The 21,624-nt window shown below is 56.6% G+C and overlaps 1 protein-coding gene and 1 long non-coding RNA gene across 3 annotated transcripts; one reads left to right on the forward strand and one right to left on the reverse strand.

Moving 5' to 3' along the window:
• Nucleotides 1–3,222: 3,222 nt before the first annotated feature.
• Nucleotides 3,223–14,685, reverse strand: SIX3 (SIX homeobox 3). 2 transcript variants are annotated; one of them, XM_080684566.1, is made up of 3 exons: nt 14,567–14,685; nt 6,348–7,164; nt 3,223–4,621 (listed from the first exon to the last, which is right to left on the reverse strand). In XM_080684566.1, exons 1-3 carry the CDS (start codon nt 14,619–14,621, stop codon nt 4,429–4,431), a joined length of 1,065 nt encoding a protein of 354 aa, XP_080540692.1. In that variant the 5' UTR covers nt 14,622–14,685; the 3' UTR covers nt 3,223–4,428. The 2 variants fall into 2 exon arrangements, with proteins under 2 accessions (XP_080540692.1, XP_080540693.1); XM_080684567.1 differs by having other exon boundaries at nt 3,225–4,621; nt 6,348–7,061; nt 14,567–14,678.
• LOC308256329 lies at nt 13,344–20,227 on the forward strand. Its single transcript, XR_013961445.1, has 3 exons — nt 13,344–13,766; nt 17,777–17,886; nt 18,702–20,227. It is a non-coding gene; the product is annotated as an uncharacterized lncRNA (long non-coding RNA).
• Nucleotides 20,228–21,624: the final 1,397 nt, after the last annotated feature.

Consider the following 21,624-nt stretch of genomic DNA (forward strand, 5'->3'; position numbering starts at 1 on the left):
GATCGAGAAAAGGGGCCGAGTTGGGGCTCAGAACCACCGCTGGGGTAGGGGGAGGAAGAGGTGAACGGGCCGGAAGGGATAGACTGGGCTATCTTCCCTCAGGCAGGCGGCTTCGGGGAGTCCATGACTTAGATACAGATTTTCCCAGTCTCAAATCCCTTTCTGCCAGTTCAGGTTTCTGGTGCAACTCCAGATTGATACTGTTTTTCTTTGAGAGAGGTAGGAACGAAGAGAATATCCCCACATTGGCTGTTATTCTTCAGGCCCCTTACACCTAGAGTAGGCTGCCCAGGTAGGAAGAGGCCTACGTACACAAGGGAAGCTCTGAGGCAGAAGGTGCAGGCTGAGGCGCCGGATGCGGCCCCAGGCGGAAGCACCGGGCACCGGGGCAGTGTGTGCCAATGCCCTGGCATAGCAGCGGGAGAGGAGCCGGCCCACAGACTGCCAGAGGCCAGACAGAGGGGATGGAAGGTTAAAGCTGAGGCCTGCTTGCCCAGCCTGAGGAGGTGATGAGGCCCACTTGAGAGTCCACCACATGGCACCCCCACCCACGACAGAAGGCATGATCTGCAACATTCCCAGGCTGCATGAGCTACGCACAGTGCGTGGGATGGCTCTTCAGTCCCCAGAGCTTCAGCCAAGCCTTGCCCTGGAGTTCTGCCCCACAGCCCCTAGGATGCTGAGGGACCCAGAAAGAAGAATGGGCATGCAGCTGAAAAGGAGACCTGGAGAGAAAGGGGCCTCTTTTCCCTCACTCCGATGTTTAAAGAGGCAGGGGGCAGATCCAACGCCACAGCCGCAGTGCATCAGGGCAAAGGGCGGACCGGGGAGGCCATAGAGCCCAATCCCTTCCGCCCTCCAGTCAAAGAATACCCATTCCTGGGAGGGACAGGAAGGTCCATTAAGGGTGATGGGCCTGGTGGTCATATCTGCTAATTGACTAGAACAAGGGAACCCGCACAGGTCCACACCAGAATCCACAAGACACATGTCCACTGCACAGAAAGACCCTGCATGCACAGCATCCCATAGGTGTACTAAAGCCACTGCTTGCCGAATTAGGTACATTTAAACTGCCCAACCCACACACAAACACTTACACTATAGGCTATGTACATGAAAACACATAGTGAACACACACTGATGCATTGTACACACATATCAATCATCTCTCTCTCTCTTTCTTACACACACACACACACACACACACACACACACACACACACACATTTCATATGCAGACCTGGATTGCATGGTGGAAGCCCAGCATTCAGAATGGCACACATCGACACGTCTCACAATGAGCACTCGTGCCTCTTCTGTGGGAATCTGTAGGCAAGGTCAGAAAGGGCAGAGTGGAGTGTTTGTATGTGCACAGACCTGGGTAGAAACATAGGCAATGAGAGAGAGAGAGAGAGAGAGAGAGAGAGAGAGAGAGAGAGAGAGAGAGAGATGACAGATAGCGAGGCAGACCAATAGCTCCAATAGCTGGTGGGTGACACCCAGCAGGGCCTAGGCCTCCAGAACGAAGGCTGCTGGGGGTCTGACAGCCTCCTTTCTGCAGTGGAGGAGGCATGGGCACTGGATGCCCCAGACTTGCTTTCCCTGTAGGATATGTTGAGGGAGGGATTTTAATCCCACGAGTTTGACCCCTGTCCCCAGACAAAAAGGCATCTGCTCCCTAGTGTCAGCAGTCAAGGCCCCTCCAGGAGTCACTCCTCAGCCTGACACACCTTTCCTTCCACCCACAAATTCTGGTTAGGCAGTTGGGTGGGGTCCATCCAGATGCTCCACACTGTCTGAGGCAGCCACTTCTCTGGGTTTACAGGCCCAAAATATGGGTAAGTGACAAGCCATTTAAAAAACAAGGGTAGGGGACAGATCCCTTCATCCAGGACATCACTCTGTGCACCAGAACAGAGGCTCAAGTTGGGTAGAACCCAGGGAGCCCCTTCTCCAAATGCCTTCCACCCAGGTCAGTATCGCCGGGACCCTGGCATCCTGAGGACGGTTTTCCAGGGCAGTAAACATGCACCGGAGATTCTGACAGAACTCGGATGCTCTGGAGGTTGTCTGGATGCCCTGGTTCTGAATAAGAAGGCTGGCAGAAACCTTCTGCTTCACGAAAACAGGGGCCTTTGGGCACACAAGGCCCTACTTACACGCCCAAGGCACCTGTGGGTCTGGCCCCGCTCTGTCCAGCCCGGTCTGCGTAAACCCCATGGTGCTGCCAGTGATGGGGACAAAAGGAAACCGGAAGTCCAAGTTTAGAAACAGGCGCAAAATTCCAGGCGCGGTATGGTTCTCCCTAACCCTCTTCGCTTTGGAAACCGGCCTTTCAAGGGAAGGCAAGTTTTCTGAAATTGCCTCTTTGGCTCCTCCTCGGGCCCTGGCCAGCCTGGCACAGCCCAGAGTGGAGGTACCACCAGTCACACCATCAGGAACCTTGGTGACCCTACCCTGGGCAGGGAGGCCTGGGCCAGGGGGCCAGGTTAGCAAAACGAGGTGACTTTTTGGTTTTCATTTTAAAGTGTAAATTGACTCTGAAATGTCTTGGGGCTTAAGGGACTCCAATAAATCCCAAAAGATGGAAAGAAATTTCAGGGAGATGGATTGAGTCCCATAAGGCAAGTTGTCCAGTCACACAGATGCACACACTGGCGGTGAGAGGGGGATCGATCCAGATTCTAGAGACCCTAAACTCCTCAAACCACTTTTGCCTTGCTCTCCCTACCCTCCCCACCCAGCCTACAGTTGCACCCACCCCAAAAGAAGACAAAACTGGTCATCTACGCTCTGGTGCATGCTTAGATTTGGTGACCTTGTGTGTTTCTCCTTTTAAAAAAAAGCAACAACAGCCAAAAGCTGCCAAACACTCCCCCAGTGACCCAGAAGGGCCGAGGCAGGCTACCGTTCCTGGGGAATGGGGCCTGGCGCTGAAGAAATTGGCCAGAGCCTCCTCCCCCAATGCCCTCTCTGCCTTTTCCGCTCAGGATTTGGCTTTGGTTCTTTTCCGAAGGGCCCATTTTTTTCCCTCCCTTCTCCAGGAGAAATGCTCAGACCCAGCTTTAAAATTCTGCCCCAGCTCTGGCGCCATGTCTGGAGTGGAAGGAAGGCCCGGCCACAGCACCCCGGGGGTGCAGCACCCCGGGGATTGGGCACAGGGGCGGACAAAAACACCAGTCTCCAGGAGTAATAAGAAAATGGAGAATACTGTATTTGCTTTAGAAAGTTTTTACATATAGATAAACACGCAGTTAAGATAACAGTAAAAGCGCTCTACAGGGAGTGAGAGATATCTCCAAAGCAGCTAGGAAATACTTGAAATAGCTTTTGCTTAAGAATACTACGGTCTCACTCTCCGCTTTTGCTGTTGACAGGGTCCCTCTTCCTACCCCAGCCCGAAGAGCACCCTGAAACACCGAATGGGAGAGGAACCCCCAAAAGCAAAGAGGTGAGTGGGGAGGGGGGAGAAGGAGGGAGAAGAGAGAAAGAAAGGGAAAGGGAGAGGAGAAAAAGCAATCATATACAGGCAATTTCTACACATATATTACAAACTGGGAAAATGACCAATCATTAAGATATACATAATTCATATAAAATTTTGAAATAAAAATAAAAATCTGTTACAGTCATAACTATTCTTTTTCCACATTTATAACCAGTACCCACACAGGCAGTGACAGAGTGGAGAGAAAAAGGTGCTTAAAGAAAATGATTGTCTGCTGAACAAAAAAACAGAAAATTGCATCTTGTTTGACCAATACTTGGACTTAAAAACAGAGAGAGAGAGAGAGAGAGAGAGAGAGAGAGAGAGAGGAAAAAGAGAGAGAGCAACAAAAGGCAAGAAACATTTGCTATTTCCCTCTCCAGGAGTTCTTTCTTTTTAAACAAATTCCGAAAGGAGATGGCGGTTTTATTTTTTTTCTCTTTTTTTGTCTCTTTTGCTTTTGTTGTCTTGTCATCGTGGTGGTGGCTTTTGTACAGTCGACTCTTTTTAAATCATTTTAAACTAGAGAGAATATTTTCCCAGATACAAATAAATCTTCATGCAGGTGGGGTGCCGGTCCGTGGGAACCGAAAGGAGAAGCCGTGCGTGTCCTAGAAAGTATACAATTGTCACCTCTTTTACGTTGTCTGCCCACAACATCAGCGTTTGTGACTGTCTGTTGACGTTGCAGTCCTCTGGGGTCGCCGTGATGGTCAGTGGTGGTTGGGGGTTGCTGATGGTTTGCGTTCAACTTATTTTTCTTGTGTTGTTTTTTTAATATATATTTTTGGCTGGGGTGGGAGCTAGTGTGCTTGTGTGTGTGTATGGTGGTGTATCCTGATAGCGGTTTGTTCTGGGGCTGGAGGAGGACGAGGAGGAGGTCAAGGAGGAGAAGGGGGATACGGAGCGGAAGGGGGTGCGGAGGGCGGCCTTGGGCATCATACATCACATTCCGAGTCGCTGGAGGTTACCGAGAGGATGGAGGTGCCGGTGTCCACGCGCTCCGCCAGGCTGGACACGCTGGTGGTGGGGCTGGCCGCCGTGGAAGGCGACTCTGCCGAGCTGTGCGTGGGGCAGCCCGGCTCAGCGAGCGAGCGCATGCTGCTCGGTCCGATGGCCTGGTGCTGGAGCCTGCGGGAGACAGAGAGCGGTGCCTGCCTTGACACAGCGGCTGCGCCACCGGCTCCTCCAAGCCACCTCCCTCCTGGAGCCCGAGCCGCCCGAGCCGCCGGGAGCAGGGCCTACCACCGCCTGTGCTCCCCGGCCTCCCCCACTCCGCGCCCTTCGCTACCGCCGCCCCGACTCCTCTCTCGGCCTCATCACCTGCTCCGGCACCAGGCTGTTCCTTGGGCTCCGCAGAGCCTCCCTTGTACAGATCTGGACTCTCGTCTGCCCTCCCTGGGGCTCCCTGGAGCTTCCTAAGGCTCGCCAGCCCCCTGGCCTCGGAGGAGAGGTAGAACTCGAGACTGGCCGCCTGGGGAGGCCTGGGCGCACACAGCTAAGGACGCCGAGCCCCAGTGAGCAGAAGTCCGAAAGGGACAGGCAGGTGTTTCTTCCTCCCCAGCCCCTGCTATTCTTAAAATTAAGTCGTCTGCCCCACGAGCAGTCTGGTCGCCCTGCGCCTCCTGCCCCAGGTCCCCACACTCCCCGGGCAGCACTGGCTGTCCTTGCTCTCGCGTGCCCTGCGAAGAGCGCACGAGCGGGGAAGAGAAAACACGGAAGCTGGGAGCAGAAAACTGAGGAAAGAGGAGGGACAGAAAAATCAGAAGGGGAGCCAAGCGGTCCCGGCTGCCCCGGGCCCAGGGCTAAGCAGCGGCTGCCTGAACGTCGTGTCTCTGAGTTTTCCCTAAGAAGAGGCCTTCCCCATGGCCCTGGGCACTGCCCCCATCGGGCGAAAACTTGGTTCCAAAGTCGGATGAGAGGGCTGAAGGCTCAGGCCTGGGCCACCTAAACCGGAACACACTCACTCACTCCATGAACTCACACTCAGCCCCCAGCCCCCTCGCCTGTCAGCATCAAGGGCCCTGCCCCTGCTCTACACCAGGCCCAGCACCAGCCCAGGCTGGGTAGGAACACAGGCTTCTCGTGAGGGCTCTCCCCCAACTCTTCCCTTCCCTCCTGCCTCCCTACTTCGTTCTCCTTTCTCCGTTTTTCCTTAGAGTTATTTTTCTTCCTACTTTCCCCAGGCCCAACTCTGCTGCCTGGTCAAGCCCGGTACAACTTTGTGACTTTGTGGCCAACTTGCCAACAGCAAAACTGCTCCTGCCCGCTTTGCAGTTTAGTGAACGCAGCGGCTGCTCCTTAGCTGGGGAGGAGGCAGGGCTCACACACACGCCTCTCCACTCCCAGCCGGCTCTCCTGCACCTGACCGGGCAACTGGCAAAGCCTTGGGAAGGAGGGCCGCTGCATGGTGGCCGCCAGCCTTTCCCCTATGTGGCAGGGACCCAGGTCAGTTTCCTCTCCCTGACATTTGTGGATCCCTCCCCCGGTTTGTGCAATGCATGGAAATAAGAACCAGGCGGCAAGGAGTACTTTCTTTCCTCCCTTCCCTGTCTGTATGCTCCCCAGGAGCCCCGAGCTTGGGACCTCTCAGAGGCGGAGACCGAGGGCTGTGGCACTCACACACACTCTCTCCACCCAGATGAAAGACCCTCTCAGGCAAAGCAATCAGTACACTCAGTCTGTCCCTCTTCCCCGCGCCTGGGCCAGCGGAAACTTTCTCCAACTGGCCAGGGGGTCGAGGCTTTTCAAGAGCTTGGCAGCCGCCGGCCCCCTGACCCACCGGCCCCCATTTCAACCCTTCTCCCTCTCCCGGGTCCCGGAGACGGTAGCCAGGCCGCGGGGCCCCGCCACTGACCTGTTCTTGGCCGCCGCGGCGCGGTCGCGCTGCCTCCGGTTCTTAAACCAGTTGCCTACTTGTGTGGGTGTGAGGCCGGTGGCCTGCGCCAGTTCGCGTTTCTTGCTGGGGTTGGGGTAGGGGTCCTGCAGGTACCATTCCCGCAGCAGGCTCCGAGTCCGCTCCTTGAAGCAATGCGTCTTCTGCTCGCCGTCCCAGATGGTGCGCGGCAGCGGGAACTTCTTGCGCACGCGGTACTTGTCCACCGGGCCGAGCGGGCGGCCGCGCAGCTTCTCGGCCTCCTGGTAGTGCGCCTCGAGCCACATGGCCTGCAGCTTGCCGTGGGACTCCTTGGTGAACTTGTGGTTCTCCAGGATGTGGTAAAGGTCGCGGAAGTTTCCCGTGTGGAAGGCGACCACGGCGCGCGCGCGCAGGATCGACTCGTGCTTGTTGATGGCCTCACACGCCCCGGGGGCCACGGGCAGCGACCAGAGGAAGCGGCCCAGCCGCTCGATGTCGCCCGTCTCCTCCAGCGTCTCGCAGACGCTGGCCACCTGCTCCGGCGAGAAGTTGAGGGTGGGCAGCTGGAACATGGACAACTCTTCCGGGGGGGGCCTGGAGCCGCCGCCGCTGCCGCCGCCGCCGCCTGCTCCGCCAGCACCGCCGCCTCCCGCACAGTTCCCGCCGCCGCCGCCCGTGCCGCCGCCGCCGCCTCCCGCACCGGTCCCGCCGCCGCTACTCGCCAGAAGTAGAGAGCGGTGGTGAGAATCGGCGAAGTTTGGCAACAAGAAGTGGGAGGAATAGAGGTCTAGGGGGGAGCGGAATACCATGGACTGACCTGAGAGGAGAGGAGAAAATTCAGGGAGAGGAAGAGAGAGGGGAGGAAGAGGAGGAGAGGGGCGCTGAGGACCAGGCGGAGGGAGAGGAGAGGGGGGAGGAGGGAAAGGAAAGGAGGGGGGAGCAGGAGGAGGAGGGGGAAGAGGAAGGGCGTAAGGGACACCCACACCCCACACACATCCACACACACACACACCCGCGCAGCCACATAGAGAGGGAGGAAGGAGAGCGGCCCGGTGCGCGCGCGCAGAGAGCGAACCCGAGACAGAGAGAGGGAGAGGGAGAGCGAGAGGAGAGCGAGAGCCAACCACCGCCGAGTCAAGATTCAGCGATTCCACAGCAATCGCCCTAATGACAACAGCCTCATAATATCTCCCCTAAATCCACAGTGAGTGCAGCATTGAAACATTTTGTTTCGCTTTTCTATTGGTCTGCGGATTGTCGTTGTGGGGTTGCCATGGCAACCACTGCCAATCACTGTCAGCCCTGCCAATCAATACCCAGAACGTAAGGACGGTTTTACCACTTAGCCAGAGTGGGGGGGGGGGGGGGGGTGGAGAGGAGGAAAAGAGGGAGAAGGGGGAGAATTTTTTTTAAATGTTTGCAACTCTTAATCTCGCCAAGTCCCCCACTTCTCTCTCTCTCTCTCTCTCTCTCTCTCTCTCTCTCTCTCTCTCTCTCTGTCTCTGAATTCCCTTCTTCCCTCTTCTCCAAAGAAGTTGATCCAGAAATTTTAAAGCCATGGGCATAGAGTTGTTAAATGAGATGAGCAATTTAAAGTGGGGAATTTTGTTGGGAGATGAGCGGCTCCTCATGCTACACGAAGGCCAAGGGCCAGCCCAAAAAGAGAGGCAGAGGAGCAGCTGAGCGGACATGGTTTGCACATGGGCTGCCTCTTTCTGCCTATGTGAGCACTGACAGTGGAGAGGAAGAAAGGAGAGATGAGATCATGGGACCCACCCTGAGCCCGACCCTGGTCCTTCGAGCTGCTGTGCCCTGGGGTCTCGGATTTCTGGGGACATCTGGTGCCTGGGAGCCCGAGCCCAGAAGCCAGGGTTCTGAAAGCCCAGAAGCCAGGGTTCTGGAAGCCGCTTTGGCCTCCTCCTTCCTGATTATTGGCCACATTCACCCCAACTTCCTCTGCACTGGAACTGGCTTCTCTTTACTCTGCCCTCCAGCCAGAGAGCCTTGATTTCCCATATTGCCCTGAATTTTAAAAAGCAATAGAAATCAACAGTACACTTCTTTCCATCTTAAAAAGCGACCCTCTTCTTTGTTCCTCCTAGACTTCAGCCGCTTCCCCTAGGAGCTGTGGAGCAGGTTCACAAGCTGAGAAGCCTGGGAGCCCGCAAGACCGCCCCCCATACCTGTTACCCCTCTTCCCCCGCAAAGGAGCTCTGGGTCTGCCTATCAGCCCCAGAAAGGCACCCAAACTTTAGAGGCTGCCCCAAAGAAGTGGATAGGCCTGAACATTGCTTGCTTGCTCATATTGTAAAGAAAAAAATAATAAACTGTCAAATTTCTCTAAGGAAAATAATATCACAAGCCTAAAATAGACCCCACAGGGCCCATAGAATGGAGAGGGCCCTCCCTCCCTGTGGTCACTGCAGCCCCCAGACCCAGCATGAGTATTTATTCTAAGGTATGTCGCTTTTAAGAAGATGTAATCAGCATCTTGAGCCAGGCCTCCCTTTGTGAAGCTTCTTAACTATGGAAGTGTGATTTACGCAGATTTGTCCGGGTCAGAGACGTCTTTCCCCTGAGCACTGTGTATATTTAGACAGGGACTCGGTTTGGTGTTTAAAAGTGTATATTTTGAATGAGTTCACACACAGTAGCCAACAATGCCCACATTGTCGGCCCGTGTACAGCGTGTATTGAAACGCAGCGTCCAGACTTCAACTAATCTGCCCTCAATAAAGCTGACATAATTATCCTAAGCTGCCTTTCCAGAAGAAAAATCATTGAGGAATTCAAAACTTTTTTAAAAAAAAAGATCTTTTCTACATTCCAATGCAGATCTGTGAGCGAGGTGCGGAGCGCACTGCTCTTTGGAGATCTCAATGAGGGGAGGGAGGCTGAGAGAGAATTTAAATGGGAAACTAACGTGACTGGGGCTGTGAGTGTGCCGGCCCCGAACCCCCGAGCTCCAGCCCTCCTACGGCCCTGACGCCCCACGGCCAGGCCTCCTGGGCAGAGAAGCATAAGCTGCGAGTGGAGCAGCGGCGGCGGCGGGGAGACTCTGGACTGGGTGAGGCGGCCGATACGGGCCCACTCAGCCCGAGGCAGCCGAAAGTCGCTGGTCCTAAATCCACGGACTGAGGCAGAAAAATATCCGCCCAAAGGGAAGACCGGCCAAGCCCCACTTGGGGTGATCGCACCCCTCCATATCTCTTCCTCCCCGGCCGTGGGTCCTTTTCTGCTCAGCCTCGAAGCTCCGGGCAGTCCATTCGCTGCGGGCCCAGAAAAGAGCCCTAAGGTTGGGACACAAAAACAGACACTTCATCTTTTCTTCCCGATCCCTTTCTCTCCTAGGGAAAGGATTAAAGGCTGAGGGGTGGGAGGAGGAAGGGGCAGGAGGAGGAAGCGGGGGAGGAAGGAATGAAAAAGGGGAGGGGAGTGGTATTGTGCCGCGTGTGGGGGGAGCATTCCTACGGGTGGGTTTCCGAATATTGTGTTCAACTTTTTGAAAGCAGCTCGTGACCCCGAAACTGCATCCCCTGGAGCCGAGGACCCCGGCGCCGGGCGGGCGGGTGAACCCAGCCAGTCCCCTCCCCATCCCCAAAACCCCCGCCTCCGGGTGGGGGCGACAGGGCCTCTCCCGCCGCTGCGCGGTCGGCCCGGAGGGAGGCTGGGCAGGTGCCGCGGGTTCTGCCGAAAGCGCTGAAATCGAAAACCTTCGCCACTCAAGGAGAATTGAGGCAAGTGGGGCTGATACTCAGCTGGGCGACACCCTTGTCCCAACCTCGGCTGGGGAGCCTGCCGACCCGCCGCACCCTGCCGTCTCCGGTAGCGGCCGCGGCGGGCGTGCACAGCCGGGAGGAGGGAGGCGGCAAGGCACGCAGCTTTGTGCTCCGGGACGGGGCCGGCGCGGCGGGCGAACAGTAACCCGGAGCTGTCAGAGTCGCCCGGCCAAGCCCAGCTCCTCGCCGCCCGCCGAGCCCACCTTGCGGTCCCGCTGCCTCCAGCGCCTCTCCGCTCCGGCCCAAAGCACCGCGCCCGCCGCCCGAAGCTCGTAAGTTGCGAGTCCCAGGAGCTGGGGAGGAAGGCGGGGCGGTCGGTCCTCTGCGCGGATGGCCAGACTGGCTCCCGGCGGATTTGGGAGCGCAGGCTGGGCAGCGTCTCGGTCTAGGAGTGCTGACCGGGGTTCGACGAAGGCTGTGGAGCACCGGAGTTTCCCCTCCCAAATCTCCAGGCTCTGAGCATTGGGGAGGGGGTTAAAAGCAGAAGGACCAGGGCCCAGGCCGCCTTCCCTAATGCCCCAGGAGCTGGGCTGCGAGAAGGCCGGGAGATGAACCTGGGGGGTGGGGGGGGGGACGCCTGGAACGGGTGGCGCGTAGGGGGCGCCTGCACCCTGAGACTCCATCAGAGCGAGAAGACCGGAATGGATAGGTTTGCCTGCGGGGCCTTTAGGTCTCTCCTGCCGCCTGGACGCTCAGACTCTCGGGTCTGGGCGCCCATACAGGCTGAGGTCACAAAATTGCCACCATCATCCCTGCTCAATTCTTGCCCAGACGACAGGAAGGACAGTGTACAGGTGGTGCGAGGAGAAAGGGCGGTTGAGCTGGGGAGTGTCTTTCTCTACCAGGACCTACTGGGCATTTGTTTACAAATGTAGCCCCGACCCCAGCATTCGCAACACCACCAGGAATGGTGATGGAGACTCCTACTCTCTCCTTGTTTCGGGTCAACATGAAAGCCCAGGGGTCTGCAAGCCTCTGAGAGAAGAGGATCAGGGGTCTGGGCAGCTGCACCTACTCACTCGGCCTTGCTCAGCTCCTTAAGGCCGGTTAGTCCCGAGGGGCAACGCCCCTTCCGGCACCCAGAACGACGGAGGAGGCGGGGTCCCGCCGGGTGGCCCGCGGTCTGGGCCTCCTCGCAAGCTACAAACTGGGGCGTTTGGCAAAGGCGGCGGCGGAGGGCGCAGAGGAGGGCAGCACGCAGGCGGGGAGGCCGGGAAGACCTTCAAGGACCCCGATTACTTTCCTCTGAATGAAAAACAACAACAACAACAACTGCTCCCTCTCTGTACCCCCGCCCCCCGCCTTAGCCTCTGGGGACCCGAGCTCCAAGCAATTGTGGCCCGGGACAGTAAACACAGCTCAGTTGCCTCAACTTTCTCCGCACATAAAAGTTCCCGGCGTGCGGTGAAATTTGAATATTTGATCAGCCCCTTTGAGTGACCCTCATTAGCCTGGCGCCCTGCTAAGGCCCCGCCACTGCAAGAAAGCTGCTGGGCCCGGCATTTGTAAGCCTTGTTAGCGCCGCTTAATGAAGCCGCCCCCTCGGCTCCAAGGTGGCCTCCGGGGCTGGCGGCGGGCACCTCTGCACCCTGCTCTGCCTAATGAGCCCCACCGCCTCCACCTCCCACATCCTCAAACGGGGAGTTTGGCTCTGTCTTGGGCCATTGCACTTCCCACTGCCAGGCTTAGGAGTGTGGGCACAAACCCAGCCCAGCCCCAAGAGAGAAAGAGAGGGTGGGAGATATGGAGGACAGGAGCCTCACAGGTTGGGGATTGGATTTTGAGGCCCCAGGTTGTAGCCCTGGCAATGTACTGCCAACCTGTCCCAAATTGGCCAGTTAGTCACCCCAGGGCCTTAAAGATGCGTCTGGCCTAATGTCGGAGTGGCAGAAGACAGATGCCCAGGGGAGGGTCAGCTTTCCATCCTCAAGTTCCTTTGGTCTCCACTTCCCAGGAGGCCACCTGCTCCTTTGCAGGGATCCCCTTATGACAACCAGAGTTGGTGTGCTAGGACTGGGATCTGAGAAGGGAGGTGCACTCACCTCCTCAGACCATCATTGCCCTCACCATCCACAGGACCAAACACAATCAAATGTTATGCCCCTTGGCACTAGGGAAGGCAAAGTACTACAGTCTACCCTGCCCGCTCCACAAGAGAGCCATGACCGCCCTGGTCTCTCTTTCATCACGCCCCCAGTCATCAGACGGGCTGGAGAAAGTGCTCAAGGGAGGGTCACCTTGTACAGGATCAACTGGCTGCGTGGGTGAGACTGGGACTGAAAAAGGCCTGGGGGAGAGGAAGAGAGGGATTGCTCTGGGAGGAAAGGGGACCAAAGTCACCAACTACTTCCCCTCTGAAGCAAATATAAAGAACCTTATTAGAAGTCGTACTACGGTCCTCTTGCGGAGTAGACACCCTTTGGTCGTGTCCCTCTCTCCTCCTATGCTCTTTTCCCTGGACAGTTGTCACTCAACCAGCTCTTGGGCTTTTAAGGGTTACTTTTGGGGGACTAATGCACTGGACTTGGGGAGCAGGCTGCTCTCAGAGCCACACTCTGGGCCTTCTGGAGGTGCCCCCACCGTATGCCTACAATCCCTCAGACATACAGCAGGCTGCCCAGGGTGGCGACCTCAGGACACCATTCCCAAGCAGCCTTCACGCTCTGCCCAAAGGCCTGATAGGCCCCTGAGATAGCAGAGACTTCTAAGTCCACTTGGTCTGTTCCTCTTTGCTCTCTTCCCCTGCTCAACCGATGTGCCCCAACCGATTTACCACCCCAGGACACCCTAATTCAAGCCCCAACTGTTGATCTCTAGGGATCATCTCTGAGCGGGGCAATGCGTTGTCGGGGCCTTGATTCATCTAAAGGGCAAAGGTAGGACTGGGGAAGGGAGGTGTGTACGCTGTTGGAGAGAAAGGGGACCTGAGGCAGAGGGTAGAACTCAGCTCTGTGGCCCCAAGGCCAGGCCTACCAACTGCTCAGGGGGAGGAGGCGAGGGGAGGGGGCTAGGAGTCCGCGGGCGACGGTCGGGGCATCAGCGTGGGGGGCTAGATCCAGAGGAGAAGGGCGAGAGGCGGGGGTCGGGGGAGCGGGGAGGGGGTAGGGGGTGCGGCTTTTTAAGAGCACAAGGCTGGCAGGGAAAGCGCGCGGCCCGGTGCTGGTAGCGCATTGACCCGAAGGGGATTTAGAGGGAAGGGAGCGGCCGGCACCGGGGGCTTTGTCCGGGCGACCAGAGAGGGCGAGGCACAAGAATGAGGACGGACCGCGTCCTGAAAGGCCGCGCGGAGGCGGCGGCGCTGCTGCTCTTGACTTCTGAGCAGGGCTTAGAAAGCCGGCCCCGGCTTAAGCGGGACTCGGGCGCCGCGCCCCGAGCGCCCTGTCTGCGGGCTCACAGCCCCGGGCTCGGAGCCGAGGAGCCGGATGAGGAGGGGACACTGGGGTGGCCAGGGACCTGGCAAAGTTGCTTTGGGCTCCACAGCTGCCTACGCTAGTGCAGAGCTGCGTGCGAGCTGGACCCGCCGCGTTGGGCAAGGCCAGAGAAAGAATTTTCTTTTTCCAACTTTGTCTTTTGGTTTTGTCTCCAGTTCGAGCAGCTCCGGAGCCTGCCGACCCCAAAGGGAGTCTCAACAGGTGGCCGGGTAAGTCCATTTAAGAATTCTGGTCATACCCTCAGCCCCTCCCCGGCCGCCTAACCGGTCCCCTCCCAGTTTCCCTCTGTCCGCCTGAATTCCCTATGCTCCTCCCGGGGGCCAAGGCGGGAGGAGGAAGTGGGGGGGGGTGTTGAGAGGCGCCCTCACCCTGGGTGTCCTTGGGCTCCCAATTCCAGCCCAGGACCGCTGGCCGGCGCCCTCGCAAAGCTTCACCCAGTACCCCCGGGTCCCAATCATCTTTAGCTCCGTTATAGACGCTGGTACCCCAAGTTGGGGGGTGGGGGGCGCGGAGGAGCATCACTGACTGGAAGTGGGCGGGCGGGCGGGCGGGGGAGGGGGGGCACCATGGCCGTGTGGCCTTTGTGGGGGTTTATAACCCAATATACACCCTCTCTTATGAGAGACCGGGGAGCCCGCCCGGGGAGCCCTCACCGGCTGTACAATAGCCCGCAGCAGAGCGCCCGGCAGCTGGGGGTGGGGATAGGGTGGGGGAGGTGGAGGTGGAGGAGCAGGAGGAGGGAGGAGGAGGAAGCAGAGAAAGGCAGAGGCAAGAAATCCCGGGCGTCCGAGCGAAAAGTCGGGAACTGTCCTCAGAGCCCCGGCGCACACCCTCTTTGTCACACACACCCTTGTGCACGCATTCACAGCCACCGAGTAGCCCACGCACGCGGTCCGAGGCGGTGCGGGGTCGCACGCCAAACAGAACCCTTCCGCCGGGCGTCCGGTGCCCCGAGAATGACTGGGGGAGCTAGGAGGACCCCAGGGCTGGGGCGCGGGGAAGATCTTACCTGCGGCAAGGTAAGGGAAACCAGGAGCAAGAAGCAGCGGCGGATAAATATTCATTAGGAAGTGTGTCTCCTTTTAAACCACGCGGCGTGCGCTCTCGCTCCTATGCCTTTCCTCCCTCCCTCTGTCCTCTGGCGCGGCTTTCTCCCTCTCTGCTCAGTCTTCCCCCACCCTCCCCACTTTCCTGCGAAATGCCGGGTGGATCCCCGTCTGGCTGTGGGAAGGCTGAGCCTCGGGTAGAGTCTCCACAGCTGTTTGTCTTCGCTCTTGGGGCACGCGTTCCCCATCTGCCCTCCCTCCGGTCGCCCAGCCCCTGACCCCCTCCTAAATTACTACATCATTAGCTTTATTTTCCTGTGTGTGTGTGTGTGGGGGGGGAGAGGGTTGACGGCACAGCCCGACCTACCTCCCAAAAGCTAGCCAAAAGCTGGTGCTCTCCGAGGCTGCCCCAACTCCATCCCCACCCACGCTCCCACCCACATCCTCACCCAGTCTTGTCCCCCCCCTTTCCTCTCTTCCTCCATCCTGTACCTACCCAACTTCTCCATCCCCTCCCTCTCCCGCCGCCTACAATCGGGATCCCCAGGTGGATGGGCAGTGACAGGCCAGGGCTGTAGGCACAGGTTCCGCATTGGGTGTGGGGTAGCCCTCTTTCCCAAGTAGGTTTTCTCGCTTGACACTCTGTGGGCATCTGGGCAGCTTGGGCTTAGGACCAGAACACCGAGGCGCACATCAAGGGCCTCACCCCGCCAGGCCTCAGGGTCCCCCGGTCCTGGCCCTGTGGCGGGACCTGGGAGGCTGCATGGCTTCACTTTGTGCAAATGAACGGGAGACACAGACCAACACGCCGGCGAACTGATGATTGCCTTTTACCAACAAACTGACCCGAAGTTAGTCGCAAGTTCGCATCTTTCTCTCTCACGCTCTCGGGAAAACACAGCTACAGGATTCCGGGAACTCACAAACCCCTTCCGAGAACCGCTTCCAGCCGCTAGGGAGCGCGGCACACCCCCACGCCCACCCCGCACGCCCGGGGCCGGCGCTCCGGGACTCGGAGACTAGGAGGCCGCCAGGTCGCTCCGGATGGAGAGAGACATCCGGATGGACGGCCGCGGCCACCATACTTGGTACCTCTCCTTCCCGCTCCAGGTACCTAGGCCACCTCAAGGGCTCTAAGGGACGGCGTGGTCCCCAGGTGCTTGGGGGTGGCCGGGACGCGCGCTTCCGCAGCCGGCTGATCTCGGCGCGCTGAGGTGGGGGTGGGAGGAGGGGCCGAGGGGGCGGGCCCAGGCCAGTTCCCAGTTACAAGTAGCGCTGCTCTGGGGAATCCGAGGAGAGTTTCGCTCCCAAACACGCATACTCCTAGCCCCGGGGTGCCGGGACTTTCTCGATCCGGTCCTACACCTTCCGCAGGTTCGCGGGAGCGCAAGCGGCCTTTTAGTGGCCTGGGGGCGAAGGGTGCGGTCTCGAGTCTCTGAGCGATCACGCGACTTCTCCCTCCCGCATTTGGCCTGGTCCTTTGGGGCCCCAAATCCACCCCCACTCCGAGACGTCCCAGAGGCTCTTTCGACCCATCCGGAAGCAAGCGAGGAGCAGAATCCTCGCTGGGTCTCCCTCCTCCTGGAAGGTTAAGAAACTGCGCAGTTGAAGGTGTAACAGGCCTAGAGGGCCCTGGGTCCGAGAAGCCTTATTAACCTTGCACCTCACCTAAAGCCCCCAGTTCGCACTTGCACATCTATCTACTCCGCAGCAGACAAGGAGGTTGCACGCGTCTGAGCTCAGGCTTAAGCTGTCACTTTACTGGGCACGGGGTGTACAGGCAAATTGTACGCAAACACACGAGAGTATTAGAAGAACACGAGCAGCAGAATTTGAAGAAAAAAGAAGTGTCCATAGACAGAATGTTCGTATGCACGGTGCACGCCCAGTTCTCCAGATGCAGACAAAAGCCGCAGTGCCCGCGCCGGTGACCCCAGCCACATGGGCAGATGTACAGGAAGCCACACACAAGGAGAATGGGCCAAGCGAGGATGCAGGCCCCCAAGCCCAGGGCTTCCTGCTAGAGGGACCTTGGCTCCTGACCGGGAAACTTTGTTGAGCCGACTGGGTGAAAGATTTGGGGTCACTAGAAAGGCACCTCATCCACCCCAAAGCAACCCTTTCACCTTCCTCAGCTGGGATGGAGACGCCCAGAAGAAGGCGATCCAGGAAAGGTTCATTTTGCCCCGGATTATTTGTTTTTATTAGGAGACTGCTTCTGCAGGAGGGTGGGGTGGAGAGCTTATGCTGTGAGATTCCTAAATCCTAATGGAGCTTCAACGGTTGAAGAAAGGCAGGGCCCTTATTTTGCCCCTTTCACTCGTCTTAACTTAAATATAGTCGTAAAAAAAAAAAAAACAAAAAACACAACCTGAGCTGGGCTCCACACCCTCTTGCCCTTTAGAGCAAATAATCCGCAAAAGAACACCCTAAAGCAGACTGAATTATTTGGTTTATTAAAGTAATTTTTTTGGGTGAGATACAGGGAAGCTCTCATCCCCCCACGCACATACACACTCTCCCATCCTAGACATTGGCCACGATCCCCACCAAGCTGGGGAGTAGAATTCCCAAATTCAGGAGAAAGTGCACAGGCTTGTTTGTGGTTTCAGTTTGTGGTTTTCCATTTGCCTGCCCAGTTCCAGTGAACCTTGCAGAGTCCAGACAGTAGCCAATACAGTTTCCCTTGGAAGAGGCAAGGACACTGGACGCAATGGTGCCCTCCCTCCCCCTTCACCTCCCTTCCCAACTCTGTCTCTGAAAGTAGAGGGTAAGTCTGGGAAAATTCTTTTAGACAAAAAAAGAAAAAAAAAAAGAAAGGGAAGAAGAAAAAGGATTTTCTGGGCCAGCAAGTTTGATGCGCACCCTCCAAGGGGCAGAGGAAGGCCCATTTTGCGCAGAACAGACAAACCAGTTGGAAAGCATGGCAGGCAGGTATTTGAAGCATATGTAGTTGCCCTAGAAATGGAGGGGGTGTGGGGTCTGAGTAGGAAATAGTTTCTTCCCTTTTGGAGGCAAATTCTTTGGCCGCCGGCCCCCCAAGATACACTGAATTCCTGGAAATTTTAGCAGGAGTTTATTCTTGTAGCTGTTTTGAACAATAAACATCACTTTAGAGTCCATTAATCTTCCTTGGGAGGGCAGTTTCTTCCAAGACTTTTTTCTTTCCTCAGGTTTGATTTTCCCGTTTCCCCAGTCAGAGCCCACTTGCTGACACACCTTGGAAAGAGACCGCAACGGAAGGAGAGAAATGAATAAGGAGACCACACTCCTGAACCAAAGTGTAAGTGCCACTCCTCGGAGTGGAGATTCAGGACACGCAGGGCAATCCACCTGGGGGCATTTCTCCCCTCCACAGGTAGTTTATTTAGAGCCTTTCCAGTCATAAATAACAACCAGCATTTTAGAGTTGGAGACGTTTGCTATTACTGTACTTACCAATTAATTCTACAAGATTCTTTAAACTCTGTCTGATTTATAAAACTGTGTGGACATAGCTAAGATCCTTGCAACATTTATCAATCAAGCAGAAAAGCAGTTCGTTTTCTCATAGTCCCAAAGGTCACAGTACAGTCACTGAAGCAAATTTTTAAGTTTTTCTTTTTAATTACAGTTGATATTATTATATTAGTTTACATCATATTATATTAGCTATATGCGTATCATAGTGATTAGACATTCATATAACTTACCAAGTGATCACCCCGATAATGGAGCGATTTTTTTTTTTTTCTGTTTCTTAAATGCCCTTGTCACCTCTGCCCGAGCCTCAGGGCTCAAGGCAAAATCTCAGAGGTTTGTGACCTCTTGAGTAGGGCCTACTGTGTTGTTAGGTTTCTTAATGATTGTGTAAGGTGTGAGCACCTCTCTCTCTCTCTCTCTCTCTCTCTCTCTCTCTCTCTCTCTCTCTCTCTCCAAAACGAGCCCGATAGAAGCTAACCATTTCTGCAGCGCACGGGGCAAAGAGCTGAATGGTGTTGTCCTGTTCTGGGTGGTGGTGGGGAAGGGGGGCTTGTGGGTGGGGGAGGGGACAATCATCACCTTCAACTGAAAAATAAAATAATCCTTAATACCCCTTTCATTCCTTCTATTTAATAGTGTCAATGCGCCGGAGAGGCCGTCTCACCTCCAAAGGCGTCTTCACCCACGGAGGGCCCAGGCTTCCAGCCACAGCCCAACGGTGCGCCCGCCGCCCGCCCGCCCGAGAGGAGGTGCTCCGACGGCAAAAATCCCATACATTTTTAACTACAGTGATTACTAAATTAATAGCAGGCACTAAGACAGATGTCAAAACGTCTTGAAAATGTTTATCTGTGAATAATTGAGAAGGTGGTGGGACGCATTATCTGATTGTGTAATGAAATATGTATGAGGAACAGCTGTTTGCAGCAGCCCCCTCCCGCCCCCTCCTCAGCTGGGGCCCTTCTCCTCCAGGCGGGAGCCTCGGCGAAGTTGGTCGCCCACTTGCGTCCACTTGGAACCCGCTCTGCCCCTCCTGGGCCGCTGCAGAGCTGGGCTCCAGCGCGCCCCAGAGTCACCCGCTTCCCAGATAGAGGACACCAGCATGAAGTCGCCTCTCAGCCACGCTCTTTCGGCGTGAGGCTTGGCTGCCCCTCGAGCCTTCGGGTGGGCCGCGGACTTGGCCTGCGAGGCCCAAGGAGAGCCGGGGCCGGGGCGGCGGAGGCCCGGAGCCCGGGGGCGCCCGCCGAGCGGGGCGGCCTGCTCGCTGGAGAGGGTCGGGGGCTGCACGACTCAGCGGGGCGGGCCTGGGGTCACCGCGGGGCGACCGGGCTCCCCAGCGGGCTTTGTTCCCCGCTCCGGCCACACCGCGCACTTCCTCCCAGCCCCCCTCCAGGCCTCCGCGCCCGCCTGTTTGTTTTCCCAGCCCCGCGCCCTCCGCCGGACGCACAGGCTGCCCTCGGGGCGACGCTGGCGGCGTGGGGCCGGTCCTGGAGTCCTGGCCCCGCAGGAAGCGGAATGTGGGGATGGGGGGCTCTGGGGACCTTTCTGGGGTCCTAGGGCCGGGGAGGCGGCCTAATGGGGCGCACGGCCTTGGTGGGCGGCGAAGACCCAAGTCCTGGGCTTGGAAGGGGGCGGTGGCCTGCGCGGGGCCCGACCCCAGCCCCAGCCCCGGGCCGGCTGGACCTCAGCGGCGGCAGCAACCGGATCACCCCGGTGACCGCGTGGGCGTGCTGTCCCCGGCGCTGCCTTCCCGGCGCTGCGCACGGCGGCGGCACCGCGTCCCGAAGCCGGGCCCTGGGCCTGTCTGTCGCCTCCGCCTCTGCGGCCCCGCGGCCCCTCTCCCTCCCGCGCCCCGCGGGCCCCGTCCCTAGTTCGGGGCGACCAGGAAGCCTCGCCCGCAGCCTTTGGCGGCTTTGACCCTGCGGTCGCTGCCGCCCTGACCGCCCCGGGCCGGCGGCGGAGGAGCGCGGCGCCGGACACTGAGCGGCTCCGTTTCCCACCGGCCGACTCGCAGTCGAGGTGCCATCGGGCGTTACTCCTCCAGCGTCCCCCCTTTTACCTAATCCCTTATGCTTGTATTCTAATCCTACACATGACAGTTAATCTGTAATGATACCGCTTCGGAGGAACCTGTTGCTTGCGAGGCACGGTAATTTGTAACCTTGGAAACAGTTTTAAATAAAGATTGTAACAGTGATGTCAACTGTGTTTATTCTCCGGGTGGGGAGCCTGGCAGCTCCGGGCGGAGAGGACGGAGTGTCGGTGTCGGTGTCGGAGGAAAGGGGGCGAGGCGCGGGCTGGCGGAGAAGCAGCCGGTGCGCTCCCGTCCCAAGCCTGCTGTCCTTCGGGTTTTTCCTTTGGGAAACTCGCGTGGTCTTAAACCGCAAAGCATGGAGAGAGAGGAACCGTTTGCAAAACTCAGGAACACTTGGTGAACTTGAGCTGTTGCGAATTAGCATTCAGCCGGCCCCTGCGCCCCTGGGACTCCAACGCGGCGGAGCGCAGACGAAGGGCGGCTTGCTGGACCCTTCGGTGGCGAGCAGGCAGAGCCGTCTGTGGACCGAAAACTCCGCGCTCCGAGCTTCGTCCGCTGTTAAACCCGCAACAGTTAGCAACCACCACCGAAAATTGTTCGCACACCGAAAGCAAAATTAAACATAATTGCTTTTATTTATCTATTGCTTTTATAGCATTAAAATATTTTTAGTTGCATTGTATAAAACACCATCCACTCTGATTACTACCTGCCATGTCTGTGGATCTGCTCCTTGTGTATTCGACACAGCAATATTAACAATCAAGAAAAAGCACATCTTATATATTGTATCTGTCAAGATATGTTACAATTTCTATGAACAAAAAAACACATTATTCTTGTTGAAGCCGCTATGAAGCATCTTTCATGAGCACTTTATGAATAATCATAGTTGTCAAAAAGAATTAGATATAGATGCAAAGGAAATATTAGGTACACAGAATAAAATATACAGTGGGATTGAGGCACAACTATTTTTCTTTTTAAAATAATTTTTTACCGAGGTGAAAAAAACAACCCCTGAACTATTAAGCTTACTTAAAAGATGGCTTTGTTGGTTTAATTATACTGTAGTTATTTTATAAATATGTTTCAAAGGAAGCTTGCCATATTGCATGTCAATGAGGACTGTAAAGAAAAGCTCACAAAAGCCAATGCATACCAAATACCAAATTTTAGTCATTAGCATTCTTATTTATCACAAACTAAAGAAACCTATTAACAGACAAAAATTTCTATTTAGCTAGCATTACAATGTTTGCCCATTAAAATAAAAAGGGCAAAGTATGTGCATATTTTTTTCCCCTTGGAACTATACATTCTTGCTGCCTAGACAGGTTCTTTAGAGAGACTGGAGGACATTTCTGGTTGGGGAAACAGGAGTCTATAGTGGGAATGGGCCAGAGGTCCCAGAACCACTATTTCTAGTTATTGAACTTAATGCTATTCATTTGGAAAAAAATGTGCAGGGCTGAGGCTCTTGGGCAGGCTGAGCACTGCCTAGTAACGGAAGTGTGTGAGGGG

This window comes from Plecotus auritus, assembly GCF_963455305.1.
Source record: "Plecotus auritus genome assembly, chromosome: 8".
Classification (NCBI taxonomy): Eukaryota; Metazoa; Chordata; class Mammalia; order Chiroptera; family Vespertilionidae; genus Plecotus; species Plecotus auritus.

What these genes read in the sequence shown, in the direction of transcription:
- SIX3 (XM_080684566.1), bottom strand. Translation starts at nt 14,621, where the DNA reads ATGAATATTTATCCGCCGCTGCTTCTTGCTCCTGGTTTCCCTTACCTT. An exon ending in TTTCCCTTACCTTGCCGCAG is followed by an intron (nt 7,165 to 14,566) that starts GTAAGATCTTCC and finishes CTCTCCTCTCAG; the next exon opens with GTCAGTCCATGGTATTCCGC. An exon ending in GCCGCGGCGGCCAAGAACAG is followed by an intron (nt 4,622 to 6,347) that starts GTCAGTGGCGGG and finishes TGTCTCCCGCAG; the next exon opens with GCTCCAGCACCAGGCCATCG.